Source organism: Ostrea edulis, chromosome 5 (assembly GCF_947568905.1).
Source record: "Ostrea edulis chromosome 5, xbOstEdul1.1, whole genome shotgun sequence".
Classification (NCBI taxonomy): domain Eukaryota; kingdom Metazoa; phylum Mollusca; class Bivalvia; order Ostreida; family Ostreidae; genus Ostrea; species Ostrea edulis.
Genome location: NC_079168.1, coordinates 64994473 through 65013371, shown reverse-complemented (window position 1 = coordinate 65013371; position 18899 = coordinate 64994473). Strand labels below are relative to the sequence as shown.

Sequence of the window (18899 nt, the reverse complement as noted above, 5' to 3'; positions counted from 1 at the left end):
TATCGTTGTTTGTCATTTTTAACACACTGTTGAAATGTCTTCGCCGATTGTAAAACGGAAAGTTTTAACTTTGTCTGGAAAAATCAAAATGATTGATCTGGATAAAAAAGGTATATTTCTTCTCGCAAGATTGCAGCAGAATTAAATGTTGGCAAGACTCAGATAAACAACATTTTGAAAAGAAAAGCTGAATACTTAGAGGATTTTGACAATAATGTGGATACAGAAAGAAAATGGCGATGACACATTACGGGAAATGAATGTACATGTACATATGTACAATCAGTACTTTTATAAAATTCACCTTATTTTACTCTGTGAAGTGTAATAAAGTTTATAACTTGTTCATATATTGATTGACTGGCTGTTTACAGGGCAAACTGGAATAAGAGGCCACCTGTCATAAGTAGCCACTTTCATAACTTCCCTAAGGTGGCCTCTTAAAACAAGTTTGACTGTAGTTTCAGATAAACACTATTTAATAAGTTTGGCCCACCCTGGGGTCAGAACTCCTACCCTGGGGATCATGAAATTTACAATTTTGGTAGAGCCCTTCCTGTTCTACATCACCATGCATTTAGTTTTTCTTAAACGTGTGGTTCTTGGAAAGATTTTTGAAAATTGGTCAATTTTGGGAAGTTTTTGCCCTGCCCTTAAGGCCCCAGGGGTGCAGGAATCTTGAAATATACAATTTATGTCACTTTTGTTCCAAAGATGCTTCATACCAAATTTGAAAAGAATTGGAATGATAGTTATCAAGAATTTAAAAATGACTATTGTTCACAGATTTAATAACTGTCCATTTTGGCCCCACCCTGATACCAAAACCCCTATCCCTGGGATCATTAAATTTACAATTTTGGTAAAGGACTACCTGTTCTTTCTAAATATCCTTTTAGTTTTAATTTAGTATCAATAGCACTAAAGAAGATGTTATTTAAGTGTTTTACACATAAACACGATATACCAAGTTTGGCCACACCCTTTACTCTTCTAACAAGCCTTCCTGCTCTACAACACCATGCATTTAGTTTTTATTACATGTGTGCAGTTTTTGAGAAGATTTTTGAAAATTGGTCATTTTTGGGCAGTTTTTGCCCTGCCCCTAAGGCCCCAGGGGTGCTGGAGTCCTGAAATTTACAATTATGTCCCCCTTGTCCCAAAGATGCTTCAAACCAATGGTAGTTATCAAGAAGAAGTTAAAAATGTTCAATTGTTAACGCACGACGACAGACAACAACCAATTGCAATACGGTAAGTCACCTGAGTTTACTCAGGTGACCTAATAAAGCCCGAGTATTTCCCTTTCCTCAAAATAATACTATGTGTACATGTATTTAAAACAAATAACATCAGCTTTGTATACAAACCATTTTATTAAACACATATTAGATAAATAGTATATTTATCTTCTACAGCACATATAGACATTGTCTTCATTCCACATTTCTTATGGAACAGTCAGATCACTGATATTAGAATTGTCCATCCCCAAATAGCATGTCTAGAGCTGCTTGGAGGTCCCCGCCTGTGGCTTGTAGAGCTCGCCTGGCTAAAGCCTCGTCCGTGATGCCCATGTCTCTCAGCTGTTGTAGCTGTGTCTGTAATAACTGGCCCTGTAAACAATGTCTCAGCTATTAGGAAATTAGATCAAGTTCTATTAGCTTCTAGAATAGATAAGAATCATGTGGGCATAATTCAGGGGCAACCCTCAACCCCCTCATAAATTATGGTTTTCGACACAGTTTTGTTATACATGTACACAGATTTCTTTCACAGCCTTTCTTGAGTTAATCTTGTTAGAAAATGCAATGTGAAATAGCTAAATGTGAAACTACAACTCCATGGCATCATGAAATGACATTGTTATATGAGATCACAGACAGCAAATACATGTTTTGTTTATGCTTGAGGTGGAATGCTTTACCAGAGAGATTTGATGTGAATGAAAAGTGGAGGATATGTACAACAATTTTTAGTAAAAAAAATGCAGTTTTAGTAGAACGGGAAAAAATTTAAAACCCCTGCTGGACTTGAGCCCACGATCTACATTTCATCAGTAGACACACTAAACTACTGAGCTACTGTACTCAGCCATTGAAAAGGAATACACAAATATTGCTGATATTCATATTTTCATCCATGTTTTAAAAGGAAGTCAGCCATTATCATGATGTAGTACACCTCCATAAGTAATCAAGATAATGAGGTTCACAAAAACTATAGACTGATTAATTTATTATATATTGTTTAACGTCTCACTCAAGAATTTTTCACTCATATGGCGACGTCACCAAGACCGTTGAAGGGCTTTAAATTTGGCCTTTGCTCAGCGCTTACGGCCATTGTGCAGTGAGGATTCTTTAGCATGCCACACCTACTGTGACATCCGTTTTTTAAGGTAATCTCCGAGGACCCGAGACATTCACACTTGATACAATCATTTGGCGATGGAACTGTCACTACCTGTTTTAACAATTTAGGTCTGTCGTAGCCGGGATTCGAACTCCCGACCTTCCGCATGCAGAGTGAACGCTCTAACCTCTAAACCACCACAGTCCAAAAACTATAGAAGTTGATATCTGCCTCGAGATTAGTCACAAACCAAGTGTTATCCAAAAGAGAGATTCATTCATAAGCAGTACAGAGTACAACAGATATCTCCCCTTCAAAGTTTGGTTTTCTTATATTGGAGCAGCAATAATGAGTGCAAGAGTATGATGCGAGCAGTCACTGTAAATATGTTGTCAATATTGTCCATCTTACATCAATATTGTACAATTAATTGTCCTCAAAAGTATGAAGTCTTGATGTTTAACCCCTTACATGGCAGATAATGCATTTTTACGCATCTCCAATAGAGTATTGGAAGATTTGTTTAAAGTCTAAAAATAAGGGTTATAACATTCAAATGATAGGGAAAAATCAACAAATAAGAAAGAAAACTTTTTCTGATTAAAATTTACGGTAAATATTATAACTTTTTTTTAATGTATAGAGTAGTAGGTTAATTAAATTGTATTGAATTTTTGCAATATCTTTTACCTTGCATTATCTACCGCATTCGCTAAATATTGTGCCGTTTTCAAATAGGTGTGTGAAAAGTCATATAATTGGAATAAAGTTGACACAGCAAAAGAGCACATATATAGTTGTTTGTATTATAGTTGATAAAAAAGTTAATTTTGGGAAAACAATGTTGATTGTTATCACTGGTTTACGTGCCAGTTCATCATCATAATATTGCATATATATTTCATTACACGTGTTATAAAATCAGCATATATATGATTTAAAATTAATTTACCTCTTAACACTGAAACTTACTCCTTTCTACATATCTAAAATGAAATATCATCTCATGTAGTCCTTGAAGGAAAACTAAACCATCGTCAAAATGTGTCATAATATATTTCTTCGGGATCGGCCAAGATCCACTTGTAAATGGTGTACTAAGCTGGGGAAAAAAAGGAGGAAAGATACATTGTATGGCTGTGCTAGTTGTAACAGGCATTTGTGTTGTGAGCAATGCTTCCGAGCATTTCACTTGGACATAAATTTGTAAATTATATTGTTTCGAGTAAATAATTTTCTTTAAAATGTTATAAAGTGTTCTGTTTTATATCGTTCTATTTTGTGGTAAATAAAAAGAGAAGAGGTATAACTTTTCACAATTTGACCCATCTGTTTTCATTAGAATCTCTGTAATGTGTTGGCATTTTATCATGACAGTGACATGGAAATAAAGGGTCTATGACCTTGATATATGGACCAAAATTTAATTAAGGTCTTCCGTCTCCTGCGGAAGACCTTACTATTATTGTTCGCGTTCTTCTTCTTCATTATTAAGGTCTTCCGTCTCCTGCGGAAGACCTTACTATTATTGTTTGCGTTCTTCTTCTTCATTATTATTATTATTATTAAGGTCTTCCGTCTCCTGCGGAAGACCTTACTATTATTGTTCGCGTTCTTCTTCTTCATTATTATTATTATTATTTTCCTTGGTAGTACACGCGTTTTTCTCAGCCATTTCTCGATCGATTTTCACGAAATTTTCAGGAAAGATGTCTTTTGGTGACGAGACTTTGCTTGCAAAATTTCGTGCTTGACGTCACTTCCGGTCAGGAGTTATCTCTCTTTTAGTGACTTTTTGAAGGGCCTTGTTGTCCACACATCTCCTCCGTTAGTTTTGAAGCTAGAGTCTTGAAATTTCTACACAATATAGAGTAAACATTTTAGAAGATTTGTGGGGGATTCGATTTTACCGGAGGCGATTTGCCTAAACGCTCGCCTGGACCTGAAAAAATGGATGCCAAAATTTTTCGGCGATTTCGGCGATTTTTGACCTTTTATCTCCAATATCTTTTTTCTTGCAAATATTTTGTTAAGACATGTAGAACAAAAGTTGTGCACATTTACGAGATCTTTTCGAAAATATCAAGATTTAGGGGCTAGCCCCTTCAATTAGGGATCTAGAAGGGCTCAAAGTCTAGATCAAATATCTCAAAAATCGTTAATATTTTGGTATAAGTCAAAGAACAAAAAATGTTCATCTCAACAATCCAAATCTATTCATATAAAAATTTAGGTCATATGTTACGTAATAAGGGATTTTAAGGGCCAAAACCATAAATTTTTTACCCCTTGTATCTCGAAAACGACAAATATTTTGAAAAGCAATAAAGAACAAAAGTTGTTCAGAATGATGATCTGAACAATATGCATATTTCGTTTTTACCCTATGTGGCCCCGTTAGGGAGCTACAGTTTGGCCCCTAAAAATTACTTCTAGAAATAACTCGAGAACGGTAAAGAATTTCTAAATACTTGTTGAACAAAAAATGTTTGAAATGTCATGACCTTTCTTACGATATCAAGCAAAAGGGGCTGACCCTTTAAATTAGGGGCCCAGAAGGGTCCAAAGGTTTATGAGAATATCTCAGAAACTATTAATATTTTGTAATAAGTCATTGAAGCGGAAATGTTCATCTAAACGAGCTTGTTCTTATCAAATCAAAAAGTAGGTCATATGTTACGTAATAAGGGATTTTAAGGGCCAAAATCATAAATAATTGACGCCTCATATCTTGAAAACGACAAATATTTTGAAAAGCATTATTGAACAAAAGTTGTTCAGAATGATAATCTAAACAATATGTACATTTCGTTTTTTCCCTATGTGGCCCCGTTAGGGAGCTACAGTTTGGCCCCTAAATATTTCTTGTAGAGATAACTCGAGAACGGTAAAGAATTTCTAAATACTTGTTGAGCAAAAAATGTTTAAAATGACAAGGCCTTTCTTACGATATCAAGCAAAACGGGCTGGCCCTTTAAATTAGGGGTTCAGAAGGGTCCAAATGTTTTTGAGAATATCTCAGAAACTATTAATATTTTATAATAAGTTGTAGAAGCGGAAATGTTCATCTCAACGAGCTTGATCTTATCAAATCAAAAAGTAGGTCATATGTTACGTAATTAGAGATTTTAAGGGCCAAAATCGTAAATATTTGACGCCTCATATCTTTAAAACGACATATTTTTTGAAAAGCATTATTGAACAAAAGTTGTTCAATGTGTCATAACCTATCGATCAATATCAAAAAATGGGTCTGTGGGCCTCATGGCTCGCCTGTAGAGTCGATTTTTGTCGATTTCAAAAACTTGTAACTGGTAAATATTTTGTAAGGACATATTGAACAAAAGTTGTTCAGTTTATCGAGATCTATCGATTGATATCAAGAAATAGGCCTATGGTCCTAATGGCTCGCCTGTAGAGTCGATTTTTTGTCGATATCGGTCGATCTCAATAACTTTATACAGGTAAATATTTTGTAAAGACATATAGAACTAAAGTTGTTGAGTCTATAGAGGGCTAACAAATGACATCAAGAAATAGGCCCGCGGGCCTTATGGCTCGCCTGGAGAGTCGAATTTCAAACGAATTTCACCGCAACTTTGCTTCAGAAGCTTATGATATGAAAAATTGATTATATCTAAAGTGTCTTAAAGTCGGAAACTAAATTGGGACTCATTTGTCTTTTTTTTTTTTTTTTTAACTCCGAGTGCATCAACAAATCGGACGGAAGACCTACTCGTTGCTCGCAACGAGATCGTGTCTAGTTTAACTTATTTTTGTGATATATTATGACCATCTTAGCCTATAATGAATAGTAGTTTGACTCCATTTAGCCCAAGTTCACACAAATCAACAAAAGTATGAGAACTCACTGGTCACTGTTCGTTATCTTCACCTTTCCACTATATCCATGGTAACCATTTCACCTCTGCAATATTTTTATGCCCCCCTTTGAAAAAGAGGGGGCATATTGTTTTGCACCTGTCGGTCGGTCGGTCTGTCGGTCGGTATGTAGACCATGTGTTGTCCGCTCAATATCTTAAGAACCATTCACTTGATGATAATGATATTTCATATGTGGATTAGTTATGAGTAGAAGAGGATCCCTATTGTTTTTCAGGTCAAAAGGTCAAGGGTCAATCTACTCTGGACATAGGAATATAATGTCCACTCAATATCTTGAGAACCCTTTGTTTGAAAGACATCAAACTTGGCACACTGGTACATCCTAAGGAGTAGATGACCCCTATTGATTTTGAGGTCATATGGTCAAAGGTCAAGGGTCAAACTGGGCATAGGAATATACTGACCATTCAATGTCTAGAGAACCCTTTGCTTGACAGACATCAAACTTGGTACGCCAGTACATCTTCAGAAGAAGATGACCCCCATTGATTTTGAGGTCACATGGTCAAAGGTCAAGGGTCAAACTGGACATAGGAATATACTGTCCGTTAAATATTTCGAGAACCCTTTGCTTGACAGACATCAAACTTGATACACTGGTACATCTTCAAGAGAAGATGACCCCTATTGATTTTGAGGTCACATGGTCAAAGGTCAAGGATCAAACTTGACATGGGAATATAATGTCTGCTCAGTATCTTGAGAACCCTTTTCTTGACAGACATCAAACTTAGTACACTGATACGACTTCAGGAGAAGATGACCACTATTGATTTTGAGGTCACATGGTCAAAGGTCAAGGGTCACACTAGACAGGAATATACTGTCCGTTCAATATTTTGAGAACCCTTCGCTTGACAGACATCAAACTTGGTACACTGGTACATCTTCAGGAGAAAATTACCCCTATTGATTTTCAGATCACATGGTCAAAGGTCAAGGGTCAAACTGGACATTGGAATATACTGTCTGCTCCATATCTTGAGAACCCTTTTCTTGACAGACATTAAACTTGGTACACTGGTACATCTTCAGGAGAAGATGACACCTATTGATTTTGAGGTCGCGTGGTCAAAGGTCAAGGGTTAAACTGTACATGGGAATAAACTGTCCGCTCAATATCTTGAGAACCCTTTGCTTGACAGACATCAAACTTGGTACACTGGTACATCTTCAGGAGAAGATGACTACTAATTATTTTAAGGTCACATGGTCAAAAGTCAAGGGTCAAATTGGACATAGGAATATACTGTCCGTTCAATATCTTGAGAACCCTTTGCTTGACAGACATCAAACTTGGTACACTGGTACATCTTCAGGAGTTGATGACCCCTATTGATTTTTAGGTCACATGGTCAATCCACTCTTGACATAGGAAGATATTGTCTGCTCAATATTTTGAATTGATGATACTACTCTCAATTAAATGATGTGTGTGTGTATAACCCTTTTCAATTTTGCACCATGGGGGGCATATGTGTTTTACAAACATCTCTTGTTGTTTATAGTGTCACAACAACTTTCCAAATATACATATACATTTGATAGCATTGGTCTGATTTTATTATCACCATTTATTTCATATCTATATCAAATGAAACTTAGAATATAGCTATCGGAATGAATTTCCACAGTACTACTCAGTTCTTGTTGCCATAGCAACAAAAAAACCTTTTTGAATGTCCTTTTCAGAAAGTTAATAATCTCAACTTCCAGGAAATATATACTTTATTATAGGTAAATAAGACCAAAACTACAAAGAAAATACATTGATTATATGTTGCTAATTCACAAGAAACACTGATTTCCCTGCCATGTAAGGGGTTAAGGGTTTTCAAGTTGATTAATTGAGAAATGAACACATTTCTTTTTTTATCATTTGACTGCCTTTTGGTATTTTTATAATTTGACCCTGAAGAAATGTGTCAAGGTAAAAAATTATAATGCAGTGCATCTCAGCTTAATCTCATTGATGATTGTTTTAACTTTCAAGTCTTCATGTCAAAAGGTTCTAAAGTTGTGATTGGATTGTATTTTTCTAAACTTTGAATGAAGAAATGGGTCAAAGTAAAACTTTCTGGTACAGTGCATCTTGTCTTATCATCGTCTTTCAATATTTCTAGATTTAAAGTCCGTTCTACAGTAAAAGATTGACATTGACTTTATAAATGGGTCAAGGTTATTGTGCCATGCACCACTTCCCAATACCATCTCATGTTCCATCAATCTAATTAAAATTAGATCCTTTGATCTGCTCACAGCCTTGTGTAGCAATATACGTGAGCGGATCAAAGGATATAATTTTAATTAGATTGATGTTCCATTGAAGGAGATACATAATTAAAATCTCTAGAAGTGTTGTATTTCATATCAACAAACAATGTTGACTGGGTTTGAGGGGAAAAGGGATTACGTAAACATCTCCACTTCATGTCAAGCAAGTTCCTTTCAGGGTTTATATAATGACTGTTCTAATGTACAGTATTCTTCTCATTAGACCAACAATACTGACATCAACTGAAACTGAAAATGTACTAATGAATTACCCCCTCCCCCACATCAAACACAAAACTGAGTCTATTTTGAAAAGCCGCATATTTGAACACCATATTTATTCTATAACCCCTGATGCATCCTTATAAATCTAAAATACACACTTTGCAAAATTATTGCTCCTATCAAAATCTTATAATCTTGCACCTTCTTAGTGAAAGCCAACATAGTGCTGATCTTGCAATAAGATGGTAACAGACATAAACCATATAATAAAACACCTGTAGACAATGGTAAATGTTTGATATATAACTTGTAATAAGTTTGGAAAAGACCTATTAAAATCTCGTACTACTTCTAACTAAATCTCTGAAGCACAAAATGTAGTTCAGATGCAGTATCCATACTACGAGGTAAAGGAAACATCTGAGATGTGTCATATAATTAAGTCTGACTTGTACTGTACTATAGTCACAAGGTTAGAACAGACCTAAACACTGTCCTTCATCAGGATTACTAAAGCACAAAATGTAGGACAGACATAACCTATGCATCCGCACAATAAGTTGAAAGGAGAACCTCAGGGTGGGCGAGTTTGATTTGTAGTCTACTTGCCACAAGGTGAGAAAAGGCCAAAACTTTGGCATTAGCTTGGATTTCTGTACCCCATCCCTCCTTTTCCTGACTTTGTTGAAGCTAGGTTGTATTTAAACAAGAGGCTCATGGGCCATATTGCTCACTCGAGACACCTTGGCCCATATCTAAAGATTTTCCATATATATATTAGCATGTGAAACTTCAATCCCCTATTGTGGCTCCATCCTACCCCTGGGGGGCCATGAATTTAACAAACTTGAATCTGCACTATGTCAGGAAGTTTTCATGTAATTGTAAACTTCTTTGGCCCAATGGTTCTTGAGAAGATTTTTAAAATTTTTCTCTATATTAGTAAGTAAAACTTTGATTCCCTATTGTGGCCCCATCTGCACCTATGTCAGGAAGCTTTCATGTAAATTTCAGCTCTTCTAGCATAGCGGTTCTTGAGAAGATTTTTAAATGACCCCACCCTATTTTTGCATTTTTGTGATTATCTCTCCTTTGATGGTGGCACGGCCCTTCATTTGAACAAACTTGAATGCTTTTGGCCAAGTTTGGCTGAAATTGGCTCTGGAGAAGAAGTCAAAAATGTGAAAAGTTTACAGACAGACGGATGGACCGACGACGGACAGCAGGCAATCAGAAAAGCTCACTTGAGCTTCCAGCTCAGGTGAGCTAAAAAAGCTAATAGATCTGTACATTTTTCTTTTACCCATTTCACCAATAAAATTCATAGAAATACAGGTGTATAAAAAATTGATGAGATGAATACATGGTTTTTGATTAAGTTGTGACCTTAACACGTACCTGGTCAGTGGACACCTGAGCTTGTCTAATGGCTTGCTGGAAGAAATCTGCTGTTATTGCACCTGGTAAAATATTCTGCAAAGGCTGAAACAAATGGATTATATCAAGTTACTTTATTTGTTTATCAGCAATAAAAACTAAAGAATACTAGTCTTTCTTTTGATATGGTGGTTATTCTAAAATTCAAAACAAAAGGCCCATGGGCCACAATGCTCACCTTGCTCTTGCAGAGAAAATCATATACAAGTTTGGGCTACTTGAAGTATAAATCTGTAAACACTTATTGTGGATTTGCCCTACCTTGGAATGAGAAAATTGAATCTACACTATGTACAGATACTTCCCAATCAATTAAACAAAGTATATCCCTGGGGTTCTTGAATGAAAGATTTTAAAAATAAATTCCTTTATATCTCTATACATGTATCTCTATTCAAAACTTCTAAACCCAGTATTGTGGCCCCATCTTGGGAATATATTGACACTTCTCTTCAAACTTTTTGGAAGAGTAATTGCTTTTCCCAAACAGTGACTTTTACATATAACCGATTGACAGGGGATACTTACTCCTCCTAGGCCCCTGATCCCACCTGTGGTACATGTATATCCAATGATCTCTGTTTGCTACCCTTAATTTTGTATCCTTGTAAGAGTTATGAGATTGATCACTGTTTGTTATCATCACCTTTTCACAATGAAGACGACGCAACACTGTTAAATCCTGTCTTGAAAACTGTGAGAAAAGTTAGAAAAATATATTCTCGCTATTACTGTACAAAAATTTCCCAAAGTTCAGAAACTGCAAATATAATGCAATGACAGATGGACAATATGGGACAACACTACATGACCTGGCTATTTAATGGTGGGGGTATAAAATATAAACCATCACAAACTAGATTATATTGTATAAACTGGTCAAAATTTTTTAATCTTCATTTAACTCGCTCCATTTATTGGCCATTTCGTGTGTGCGGATCGGAACTTACTTGACTAGTGGCTCCCCCTTGTGTAGAACCTGTGGCTGATGCTAAAGCTGCAGCCAACTGTGATGCTGTGATTCCACCGGACTACAAAAAATGTGTCAAATAACAAAAAAAACCAATCCAGAATTCACAAAATGGAGTTTCCCTAATGTTTTATATACATACACTTGGACCAGGTCTACTGGCTATTGAGTCATCTTCATCATCAGACATTTGATCTAAGTAGAAAGAACCTGAAAACAAAGTGTTAAGTCAATATCAAACGATCGCAATAAGTTAGAATAGAAACCAATTCTTAATGAAATGTATCAGTATGTTTTCCTGTTAATACTATTGTTTTTAAATCATTCAGGATTTGGTTACATTGATTTTCTGCTACTTTCTGATGCTTGGGAAATGTTATACATGTAGTGTAAGTCAGTATGCAGGTTATAAAGACTATGGAAAGGTAGTATCAAGTAGAGACACAGAACTGGTACTAACTCGAACACTTCAGTGATAGTACCTGTCCTGTTCCTTCATTAATGTTGTAGCTCTTTCCGACCTTTTTTTTGAAAACGTCAGAATAATAAAAAAATCCGAGAGCTACATTATTGTAGATACCAGTTGTGGGACAGCATAACCGTGTATTGTAGATACCTGTCGTGGGACAGTATAAGTACTGTGTATTGTAGATCCTGTCGTGGGACAGTTTAACCGTGTATTGTAGTCGTGGGACAGTATAACCGTGTATTGTAGTCGTGGGACAGTATAACCGTGTATTGTAGTCGTGGGACAGTATAACCGTGTATTGTAGTCGTGGGACAGTTTAACCGTGTATTGTAGTCGTGGGATAGTATAACCGTGTATTGTAGTCGTGGGACAGTATAACCGTGTATTGTAGATACCTGTCATGGGACAGTATAACCATGTATTGTAGATACCTGTCGTGGGACAGTTTAACCGTGTATTGTAGTCGTGGGATAGTATAACCGTGTATTGTAGATACCCGTCGTGGGACAATATAACCATGTATTGTAGATACCTGTCGTGGGACAGTATAATCGTGTTTCGAGCATACACTTATGCAAGGTTGTGTGTATTATGAGTCAGTTCTATGATGTCACAAACAATGATGCAATTAAAATCATACATTGCTATCACATGTTTCATGTCTTAATCATCAGATAACAACCTGACATCAGCCAGTCAGAACACATAATCATGAGATAACAACCTGTCATCAGCTAGTCAGAACACATAATCAGGGATGCAGATAACATGTCAAACCTGGGGGGGGGGTATATGTGGGACCCCCAACTTTGGCAGTTTTAAAAGCTTCAAAGCCCCCCACCCCTCCCCCATTTCTTTTAAGATTTTAATGTTTAGGCAAATTTTTAAAAAGTTTATAATAATTAGTTTGATGTTCTCATGTCTTTATGTAATATAATGTTCTTAATCAAGGCACAGTGGAGTAAATCAAATCTTGATGCTGATATTGAGTATACCTGTAGTAATTCTATCCGAGTCTCTACCAGAGCCTTCTTCATTCACCATCTGACACACAGTCATTGCAGCATATCCAAAAGCTGGGTGTTTGTCCACCACCCTGCAAAGAAAACATTTCTCAAATATTCAATCTCTGAGAGACATCCAGGAAATAAACTTAAAGGTCACCATACACTGTGCAGGGCTCGAAATTAACATATGCCCGTCAGTCTGTGACTGGTTAAAAGTCTGGCGGACTGACTGACATTTGTTTTAGTCAGTCGGATGGGACTGGTTAATTTTCTAAAGCATCATTTTGGAAAATATACTTATGAAATTTTATACACACATTTGGCATGCTTTGATTTGTAGATATCAGGCGAATCTGATTCGTAAATTATATAAATCCCACATTTAAGTGTTATAATATTGTCTGAGGCATATTCATCTTTTGAGTTAAATTTCATTTTAATTACATTAACGAAATATGTTTAATTATTTCTGGAAAACTGTTGGACTGGTAAATTTTTCTGCGGACTGGTTAAAATCATTCCCCATCAGTCCGGCTGGACTGGTGACATAAAATGTTAGCTTCAAGCCCTGCTGTGTGAATAATGATATCTTACTGTTTTATATTTTCTGGGTGAGCGAGTATTGTCAGGAGTTCTTGATCTTGCAACATGGCTGCAACACAGAAATATATTTATACAGATTACTAGTGGTAGTTGCTTCATAAATATAAATCATTTCCCAGAAAGAGGAAGGTTTGTGAATTTGGCTAAGTAAATTTTCAGACAATTAAGATTTCATGATTACAGGTAAAGGACTTAGGATTCATATCAACTAAAACATATCAGATCTTAAGCCTACTGATCAATTTCTCATATGTCCTAACCTCTCATACAATTTTTCTAATCATATATTAATAATCACTTTAAACTTTTGGTATTGTGGGCTAGGGTGATATAGATACATGCATGTATTAGCTTATGCTTGTTTATAAAATAACAGTCTACAAAGTTCAAATGCTTTTTATTCAAGTGAATAAACTCAACAGAAAAAAACCCTGTTTGGTATGTATAAGTCTCCTCAAGTGAATAAACTCAACAGAAAAACCCCCTGTTTGGTATGTATAAGCCTCATCCTTACAACTTAATACCATAACATTGCAAATTAACAGGGCTAGATACAGAACTCTGCTATTTGTGAATGTGTCTTACTCTTTTAAAATCAAGATTCTCTCTCTCTCTCTCTCTCTCTCTCTCTCTCTCTCTCTCTCTCTCTCTCTCTCTCTCTACAATGATAACAAAGTTAGATAGAAGCACTTCTATGTTTGACTATGACAATGTTCAGTTTGATCTACCTCCATTCATTCATATATATATTTTTTTATATTGTGAGCGTGTCGATAGCTATCCAAAAGAAAAAAATGGTTATGCTACATTAGTAAAGAAAGAAAACAATAAAAAAAAATGCAGGTATCTCTCTTGCTTGTTTATTTGTTGTTGTCTACTTACATATAGCTACAGGGTCACCCTCCAACCCTGGTGTGGCAGAAATCAAACGCTCCAATGCTTCTGGGCTATTCAACATTTTTTCAATCTGAAACAACAATTAACAAGAAGCCTATAAGCCACATCGCTCACCTGAGTCACCTAGGCCCTGCTGTTGCTTAGCTATAGTGATTTTTAAAAGTTTTTCCCCCCATTCTTTATTCACATTTTGGACCCCATATTGTGGCCCAAACCTTAGCCCCAAATTTGGGGTGACAAAATAACCGAACTTGAATTCACAGACAACTTAGGGTTGCCTCAATACCAACTAACATTCATGATTGCTGTTCTGGAGAAGAAATCTTTTAAAAAGATCTTTCCTGTATACGTGCACTATGTTACATTTGATCCACCCTCTCCCCAGTGTTGAAAATTTGAGTAAGAAAAACTTGAATCCACACAACTTAGGAATGTTTGCATTTTGATACATGTATATACTTTGGACCGCAGCTACTCTTGAAAGAATTTGTTTTAATACCAAATATCGGAACCATTAGTTTGTCTCCTATTCTGTCATGGTTTTGATATTTAGTATGACTGACATTTTCTGTGTTAACTTGGGCAACTTTTCACTACCATTTATCACTAATAATAAATTGAAGTAAAAATAATGAGCTTTGTATGTGATAATAAAAGGAAAGGTACACATCTTACAAGTTTTCTATAAACTGACAATTTTTCAACCAGTAATTGGTTAGCCAGTATATCATCTTTAGTTTTAATTAATTTTCTGTACATTCCCATCCTACACCTGGAGGTCACAATTTGAACAAACTTGAGTGTACATGATGTCAGGAATATTTCACATCAATTTAAAACTTTTCTAGTCAAGTGATTCTTGAAAAAAAGATTTTTAAAAGACCCCACCCTATTTTTCCCTTTTTCTTTTGTTGAATACTTTCTGTGGCACACAATAATTGAAGTTTCCTTCAGAATATTTTCTTAAATAATATTTCTTTAAATCCTTTTCGAAGGGAGCATGGACCTTCATCTGAACAAACTTAAATCCCATTTACTACCGCATGATTTGTGCCAAGATTGGTTGAAATTGGCCCAGTGGTTCTGGAGAAAAAGATGAAAATATGTAATAATGACAACAATGACAACAGAGACATTGCAGAACAAATTTTGCTTAGAGAAATCTCGAAATCTCACTTGTGCCTTTTGGCTCAGGTGAGCTAAAAATCAAACTAAGCAACAACAAAATCTCATGATTTTATCATCTTCTGAATTCAAACACCTTGGCCATTATGCCTACAATAATATAATATAAGCAAAAAATTAGTTATTCATAACAAGCATGTAAACCAAATGGCACTGAATACCGTTTCTATCATTTCTCATGATACTAAGAAACTGACAAATCAGAAAGGGCCCTGCAATGTTGCCTGATGGACAGATGAAAATCTTCCTTAGAAAACTTAAGTTATCACACGCCAGAGAAAGAGCTGATGGACAGACAGAAATCTGAAAATCAAAAGGGTTTTCCTTCTGTCTTAGCCCTAATAAAAATAGTACATATAAAATTTATGGAAATCTTCTTATATTATTGCAATGCCATAAAAAGTATTATTTTCTTATTCACAAATTATTTTAAAAAGTCTGAGTTTCATAACTCCTAACAATACAGCTGATAAATCTGAAAATTGAAAGGGAGCTTTCTCTGCCTAATCCAAGTATTGCATAAAAAAAATTTAAGAAAATGTTCTGAAGGAAACTTCAATTATTGTGTGCCACAGAAAGTATTTCTGGACACACAGTGATTGCTACATGGTGGAGCCCTAACAAGCAAATTAATACACCAGTTTCAAGATAAGAGCTCTTCTGTTTCGGAGGTGCATTTAGTGGAACTTTGGATGTCTAAGTGGGACAGAATGTATCTACAGTCAGTGGAAAAGACGATAAAATGTATTAAAACTGGCTTCTGTTTAAATATGTAATTTAATGTAGGTAATACAAAATACTATTGAAAGAAATGTTTACTAAAGTGAAAACATAAAAACAATGTCATATTTGCATGAAATTTCCTGGATATGATTCGTATGAACGACGAAATAACATGGTATAATAAGAATTTCATGTATTTAATTACTACCTGACTACTTCTCATTTACTTAGTTTGTGTTAGTTGTGTATCAATTGAATACCAGTGATGAAACTACAATTTGAGAAACTTACTAAGCACATTCACTTATGCATTGATGAATATTTGTCCCACTCCACATGTAAACAAGCTTTTTTGCGCCTTACTAATATGAGATAGTCAAGAGTTCTCCAAAGGGAAATAACTCGGATGTAACTTGAAACGGCATATTCCCTTTATGCTACTTCATATTAAACTCTACTATATTGGCGAGTGATTTTACTTACAGTGTGTTTACATGAAGGGCTTAATAATGCAGACTGTAAAGTCACTGCCAACTGACTCATGGCCATGTCAGACATCTTTTCTGAAAACATAGAAATAATATACTTCACAATAATTTGTGAATTCCATAGCAATTAACTGTTAACAAGCAAATTCAGCGAATTCAATTTGCTCATTTCAAGATATATTTGATCCTGAAACTACATTTTAAATACAACATGTGGGTCGGTGACATTGACCTTTGACACATAGAACAAGTGGTCATCATTTTGAGATAGAAACCATTCAGGTGAACTTACATTTAACTGAACAAATGCTGAATCTTAAGACAATGGAGATATCAACTGCAGATTCTTACCTTGTTTTACATATAAAGGCATAACATGTACTTTACACAGGTCTATGAATTTAAATCTAAAACATGTCTTCATTGATTTAACTCCCAAATGATGTACATGTATAAAATTCCCTCTATGTTGCAACTGGTCAATGGTCAATCAGCACTATGAGACTATCTTGGAATGTGACATTATTTAGTGATGTTGTTCAATGTAGTACTAAAAGAACCAATTGAAATATTAAATTCATTTTAACTTTTGGCGACTTAGAATAGCCCTGAGAGAACAAAATGTTTCTTTAAATCTATTCATGCTCCGAAACAGTATCAAAGTTAAACAAATTTCAATCCCGATTGACCACTAACTTAAGGTAACTTAGAGGAATGTTGGACATCACTACAGAGTTAAATCAATGCAGATTAGTTTTACATTTGTGTAGTGTGAACAAGGAGCCAGAAGCAGGCATGGGGGTTTTGACTTTTGAGTGTCCTCCTGTGTAACGTATAACATAATACAATGAACTAATATATCTCAATATATATAATAGAGGACAAAGCCCTCTCACGGCCCGAAGCTCTCCCTATAGTTAACACGTATAATAGAGGGCAAAGCCCTCTCACAGCTCGAAGCTCTCCCTATAGTTAACACGTATAATAGAGGACAAAGCCCTCTCACGGCCCGAAGCTCTCCCTATAGTTAACACGTATAATAGAGGGCAAAGCCCTCTCACAGTTCGAAGCTCTCCCTATAGTTAACACGTATAATAGAGGGCAAAGCCCTCTCACGGCCCGAAGCTCTCCCTATAGTTAACACGTATAATAGAGGGCAAAGCCCTCTCACAGCCCGAAGCTCTCCCTATAGTTAACACATATATACATGTTTAAAAGGAAAATATAGAAAACTAATGAAAAATTAAACCATACCTATGCTAAACACCGACGCTGAATATGATGTCACAATGCACTGTTTACATCAGTTGCATAACGTTTCCTGCGTTCAATGAATAGGCGGATCAAAAATGTCTACAGTTAGAATACTTTGATTGAGCTCTGTCCTTGCACGTTAGGTGCTAATATTTTTTGTCTTGTTATGGATCTCGATACTAATGCCAATATTTTTTGCTTCGTCCTCAAACACGGTCATGCTGTAAGACATATTATGTGATAAATTCCTGTGGATATTATATCAAATTTGATAATGACACTCTTTGTTTGGTTCATATTCTTCTTCTAACTCTGAATAGAATGTTGTACTCTGTGTTACAGTTTCCAGTAAAAACTTACTAGAAGCACCATTTACATTTAAAATGGGTAAAAATCTGATGACGATACTTTTTGTTCAGTTATAAATCTCTATCAAGTAGTTATTTCAAGTTATTGTTGACATTATTTTTAATTTAATACCTGGTGATTTTCTTGGTTCTTTGTGATGTTTTTTAACCAAGTACAGGATGACTCCATTCTTTAATCCGTAAGTCTCAAGAGGCTTCTGCTCATCTAAACACTGCCCACAGTAAATTACCTCTAATAAAATTTTGTTTAATGAAATAACTCATACAACAGCATTTTTTAATATAAGAATTTATCTAGCTGCACTAGCACAGCCGTCGGAGTGTTATTGCTGTAAGGTGTAAATGAACTTACCAAATTCGGAAACAGATTTATTTATCGTCTTTGAAATTCCATCTTTCAGATTTTGCACAGAACCTTTCAAATTTACGGCATTAATCTTTAATCTCTCTGGTTTTCCTGGGTCTATGCTATTGCAGACTGTCAAACTAGTCATCTTTGTTTTTGCTTAGCCTAGGTCACGCAAGCCGTTTGACTCACCACTTGTAGAACACTGCCTTGACAAACGTGTAGGTGACCTAGACTATGTTTTTGTTAGTACGTACTTTTAATATTTCGATCGCCATCTCATCAACGAAGTTTTAAAGGACGACATATTAATCGACTTTCAATTTCATACGCATGCGTCATGTCATTAAGGAAATTGCCGCGAAAGACAAGACAAGGTACTGATTTTGTGC

The 18899-nt window shown here is 35.6% G+C and overlaps 2 protein-coding genes across 2 annotated transcripts in view; one reads left to right on the top strand and one right to left on the bottom strand.

Annotated features, from left to right (window-relative positions):
* Positions 1–1357: 1357 nt before the first annotated feature.
* LOC125651741 (ubiquitin-like protein 7) lies at positions 1358–18753 on the bottom strand. The gene is made up of 10 exons (XM_048880488.2): positions 18514–18753; positions 18274–18393; positions 16535–16614; positions 14129–14213; positions 13238–13295; positions 12632–12732; positions 11310–11377; positions 11148–11228; positions 10159–10242; positions 1358–1616 (listed from the first exon to the last, which is right to left on the bottom strand). The coding sequence occupies exons 1-10, from the start codon at positions 18653–18655 to the stop codon at positions 1476–1478; spliced, it is 960 nt and encodes a 319-aa protein (XP_048736445.1). The 5' UTR covers positions 18656–18753; the 3' UTR covers positions 1358–1475.
* Positions 18711–18899, top strand: part of LOC125651739 (TIMELESS-interacting protein-like) — a 43831-nt gene continuing 43642 nt past the window's right edge. The window contains exon 1 of the mRNA XM_048880483.2: positions 18711–18884. Coding sequence (XP_048736440.2) covers positions 18841–18884 — 44 coding nt within the window. The 5' untranslated portion in view covers positions 18711–18840. The remainder of the gene's footprint in view (positions 18885–18899) is intronic.